General features: G+C 43.7%; 1 protein-coding gene across 1 annotated transcript; it reads right to left on the bottom strand.

The window, feature by feature from the left end:
* Positions 1-740: 740 nt before the first annotated feature.
* LOC129672473 (citrate synthase, mitochondrial-like) lies at positions 741-2,137 on the bottom strand. The gene is given in 2 exon segments (XM_055601954.1): positions 741-1,090; positions 1,093-2,137. Coding segments are annotated over 2 exon segments (1,395 nt in total).
* Between the last annotated feature and the right edge of the window lie 3,168 nt (positions 2,138-5,305).

Here is a 5,305-nt window from a genome sequence, read left to right as displayed (position 1 = left end):
AGACCACAGATCAGACAGACCTTCTGGAAGAGGTCCTTAGCAGAGGCCAGACAGAGAGGCCCAGAGCATCCTTGGCTTGAGGCACAGCAGATATAAAAAGCCTGGAAGGAAACACAATACTCCCAGACCTTAATTTTAATGGTATAATTTAAAAGGAGGAATAGGATCAAATGCTGAGTAACAGTCACAATAAATATCATGCCTGATAGTGTAAAAAGTTGTTAAAGTGTTTCCAGCTAACCAATAGAACTTGCTAGGAGGTGCTTGTGTTCATGGCAAAAGGCCCTAGGATTTGACACTAGTGACATCCAATATGATGCCTGTGGAAACAAAGGGGGCCTGGCCCTGGCCTAAATGATTTGGAGGGCTGGTGGAGTGGAAGCAATAGCTTCACAGGGTGACTGCAGCTTTTCTGTAACCTGCTTCAACCTAACCAAAGAGGAGCCGAAGTCTCACTCTAGAGATGGTGGGAAGCAGATCCAACCCTGACCACATGCATTAGTTCTGGTTGTCCTATAGTTGGTGGGCAACTCATTTCAGGTAGGAGAAGTGAGGTGGAGAGGGAAGATGGGGTCACTTCCGTCTTTTAAGTCTTAATTTATATTTTAACTTCAAATATATTTTCAGTGCCTCAGATACAGTTTAATCTTAAGTCTTAAAGGCCCTTGAAACAAAACAAAATTATACTTTATTTTTAAGCTTCCTCATTCTCTTATAGTCAGTTTCCACAGTCTCCCAGTTTACCCTGACTTATAGTCCACAAACTTTATCAGAGCATTGGTGCTCAGCGACTTGGGCCTTTCCAGAGGGAAGCCTAGGGCTCTGCTCCAGATGAGCTGTGCTAGCACCCCCAGCGCCCTAGACACTCTGAACAGGACTGTGTAGTAGTTCATCTTCGTCATGCCGGAGTACTGGAGCAGCACCCCACTGTGAGCATCGACATTGGGCCAAGGGTTCTTGGCCTTCCCTTGCTCTAAGAGGACATTGGGCACAATCTTGTACAGCTGAGCAACCAGCTTAAACATGGGATCGTTAGGTAGATGTTTCAGAGCAAACTCTCGCTGACAGGAATACCGTGGGTCAGTCTTAGAACTGTGTGACCATATCCTGGGACAACCAGTCCTGAGTTGAGTGTGTTCCAGATGTTGTCTTGTAATTTCTCATCGGACACATCTTTGCCAACTTCCTTCTGTAGCTGTGTTAGCCAGACAAGCACCTCCTGATTTGTTAGTCCATGGAGAGGCCCCGCTAGCCCGTTCATGGCTGCTGAAAAGGACACGTAATGGTCTGAAAGGGCGCTGCCCATCAAGTGGCTCGTGTGGGCACTTACATTACCACCCTCATGGTCACTGTGGATGGTGAGGTACAAACGCATGAGCTCGGTGAACTGAGCATCAGTATAGCCTAACATGTTGGTAAAATTGTGGGACCAGTCCAGCTCAGAGTCAATGGCCCCAATACTACTGCCCTCCCTGGAAAGATTCCGATAGATCTCTGCAGCAACACAGGGTAGCTTCGCAATCAGATCCATGCAGTCTTCATAAATCAACTCCCAGTATTTAGTTCAATGGATTCCCTCTGCATATGCCCGGGCAAACTTACTCTCGCTGTTGAGGGCTGTGATGGCTGTGCTGAGCTGAGACATGGGATGCAGATGGGTAGGAAAGTGGTCCAGCATGGTGATCACATAAGAAGGCAGAGCTGCCCTTTTCGCCCATTCTTGTGAGAGCCACGATACCTGTTCCTCTGTTGGCATCTGTCCAGTTACTAGCAGCCAAAATAAGCCCTCAGGCAGGGGCTCTTCCCTACCCCTAGCCTTAAGGAGCATTTTCTGACATTCAGGGATACTATAGCCTTGAAAATGGATGCCCTCATCAGGATCAAGAACGGATGTTTCATATACAAGTCCTTTCATGCTTCTCTTGCCGCCGTACATCATGTCCACAGTGATTTGCCCCACCACTGTGTTCCCATGTTGCTGTCTGAAGGCCTTAATTCTGGTCTGCTCCTTAGGTATCAGATTGGCCAGTACATCTTTCAAATTCGTGGAAGAAGCACTGGCGTGCCGGGCGGCAAGGACAAGACAGGATGAATTCTTGGCTCCCCAGAGCCGGGCTGCTGCACCGAGCAGAGTCATGGCTGGCGCACTCCGGGACCCAGCGGGAAGGGAGGGGAGGGAGAGAGCTGCAGCTGTGACGGAGACCTCGCCAACCTGCCGACAAGGTTGAAAGGAGGCAGCCTCTTGTTTGGTTTTTGAGACAGGTTTTCACTCAGGTTGAAATTCACTATGTTGCCAAAACTAACCTTAAACTCTTGGTAATTTTCCTGTACCTGTTTGTTTCTTAGGTGCTGGGAGTACAGGTGTGAACTTCCATTTTCAGTTCACATGTGGGAATCTGGACCACAAAGAACTAATGGATGTTACTGGGCAGAGGTATGGAGTGATAGAAGATGCTAGCTTAAAGATAACTAGCTTTAGCATGAAACAACTAGAACAGGTTTGTAGACAGTCATAGGAAGCAACAAAGACATACATTCAAGATTCAGGAGCAACAGTGTTGATTATCAGAGTATCTTTTAAAGTGGTTCATTGTGATAGTGAAATGAGGCTAGTGGATAGTATAGCTATTGAGAATAGGATAGTGGGAATAACGGTTGGCTGAATTAATATTTTCTAGGTTGAGATAAACATCGGCATTTCAGATTGCTCGAAATTATTGTTGGCCTGTTTCCTGCTGCTACAACAGAATACCACAGATGGAGTTAATTTTAAACTGTAGAAGTTTGTCTCATGAACCTAGAAACTGAAACTGAGATGTCCAAAGCTGAGGGAGAGGATCTGGTGAGTGCCCCTTTGCTGTATTGTAACACAGTGAAAGGGATTACATGACAAGCAAAAGGAAAAGGAGTCTGAGTCCTTCATGCTGTAACAGTCCACTCCTACAATAATAGCATTCATCTGTTCAGGAGGGTGATGCTGAATGACTAATCACTTCTGCAGAGTCCCACCTCCCGTAGACTGGCGTCGTCATCAAACCTTCTTTGTGCAATGGATGGTGGTTAATGCAGAAACTCAAAGAGCAGACAGTGAGCATCAGTGGAGTGTTCAGCTACAGTTTGGATATCTACATCACTCCCACTCCACAAGGACCACTGAGCAAATCAGGATCTTCTAGATATGACAGGACTGTGGAGCTTAAGAATTCACAGCAACAGCTGGAGCGTGCACAAGACCAAGACACTCAACATCCCAGCATGTGGTAGAAGGGCTTCATGAATCTCTGCTCCTAACTGAGGAAATACTGACAGCTGATGACTTGTGGGAGAGAGAAATCAGTTTTCTTTGAAGGTGTGGCTCTTGGTAGGTCAACCATGAAGCAGTGGATGGCTCTACTCCAGGGGTATATGGAGCAGGAAGTATGGTAATACTTTCTATGTATGGAGATGGAGGGTTTTAATAAAAGATATAAAGTTGGAGGCTATTCAGGGAGATACGGAATTGAAGGCAAGGAGTAACACGTAAAATATAATCAAAATTCATTGAATGAAATTCTCAAAAAAAATAATTTAAGAAATGATGAAAAAAAGAAGCCCTACCACCTTTCAACATTGCTGAAGTAGGGATTAGGTTTATAGCAGATAAATTTTTGGAGACAAATGTAAAGCAGAGTAACACGTCTTACAACACGTAGGAGGATGAGCTAACTCTGCAGCGTGAGAAAGAATGGGACTGATAACGTTGAGAGAGTGAAAATCACTTGACCTGCCACTGTATTTCATCCTCATCCCTGTTTGTTGTAGTGGCAGCCAATCTTCAAGGTGTTTCCTAAAGAGTTTTACTACCTGCTATGTGTGTTGTATTTATAGAACTTTTGTGACTTGGTATGCACGTTGTACCCTTCCGTCTCTATCATATTACTGTGGTGGAGGTGACAGAGTAATTTCCGACGCAGGGCCATGACGTGACTTGCACCATCCGTGTCATTATTTTAGAGTGTTGAAGCCAGATACCATCTTTTTAGGATGCATAGGCATTCATAGGGAGGCTCACATATGAAAAAGCAAACTTTTCCCCAGTACCAGCTTTTAGCTGTGGGAGTCGTCCCTTTGGAAGTAGAATCTCCATTTACAGGAAAGCGTTCAGATGGTTGACAATCTTGTCAAACAAATATCATGAGGAGCACTGAGTCTGACAGTGTCTAATCAAGCTGATCTTGAGTTCCTGAGCCACAAAAGTTTGAGGTACTGCTCATATTTTATGTTCCTTCAAGCAACTACACTGGGGCGTTTGTTTTATACATGTTCATGTCTACAATCTTGATTTGAAAGTCTTTGTGGGTGGAGCCAACAAGGTGGCTCAGTGGATGGGTTTCCTGCCTCCAGGCCTGACCACCTGAGTTTGATCTTCAGAACCTACACTGTGGAAGAAGAAAACTGACTCTTAAAGTTTGTCCTCTGATTTCTATGTACACACACACACACACACACCACAAAATACAATTTAAAATATAAACTATGTAAAGAAAAAAACAAACAAACAAACAAAGCCAGGGCTGGAGGGATGGCTCAGTGGCTAAGAGCACAGGCTGCTCTTCCAGAGGTCCTGAGTTCAATTCCCAGCAACCACATGGTGGCTCATGACCACCCCTAATGGGATCTGATGTCCTCTTCTGATACGCATGATGATGAAGTGCTCATATAAATAAATGAATAAATATATAAAAAAAACCAAAACCATTAATGAAAGTCTGTGGGGAAGAAAAATCATTATCTTCCTGTTTCCTTTCTCATCTCAGACCAAGCCTACTGCCTGGAATATGCTTATCCAAGCGAATGTGTAAATACAACTTTGGAAGCTATAACAAGGGGATTTGCAAGAGATAATTAAGGGAGTAAGGAAATAGACAAGATTAGCTATCAGGTAACAAGTTAATGCTGTGTAACTAGTTATACAGTATTTGAAAATGGGCTAGGACAAAAGGCATTTTCATATCTTTAGATCCAAGGAGTGCTTTGAATGAGTAATTAAAAAATCCTGTGGATATCATATAACTGGGAAATAATGGCTATAAAAATCAATGAATTAGTAAATAAAACAGAATCTATATATTTCCTAGTTAAGAGCCTTTATTTGATTTTGGAAAACCCTTAGTACAAACAAATCTCTGGTACCAGAACAAGGTAAAATAGAGTCAACAATATCTGGAGAACAATAGATTCAAAGAAAATTGAACTTTCTATGCATAGCCACAGGAATAACACACACACACACACACACACACACACACACACACACACACACACA

Source organism: Psammomys obesus, unplaced genomic scaffold (assembly GCF_907164565.1).
Source record: "Psammomys obesus unplaced genomic scaffold, mPsaObe1.curated_primary_1811, whole genome shotgun sequence".
NCBI lineage: Eukaryota > Metazoa > Chordata > Mammalia > Rodentia > Muridae > Psammomys > Psammomys obesus.
Note: the sequence above shows the minus strand (reverse complement) of the source record. Positions and strands in the feature narration are given on the sequence as shown.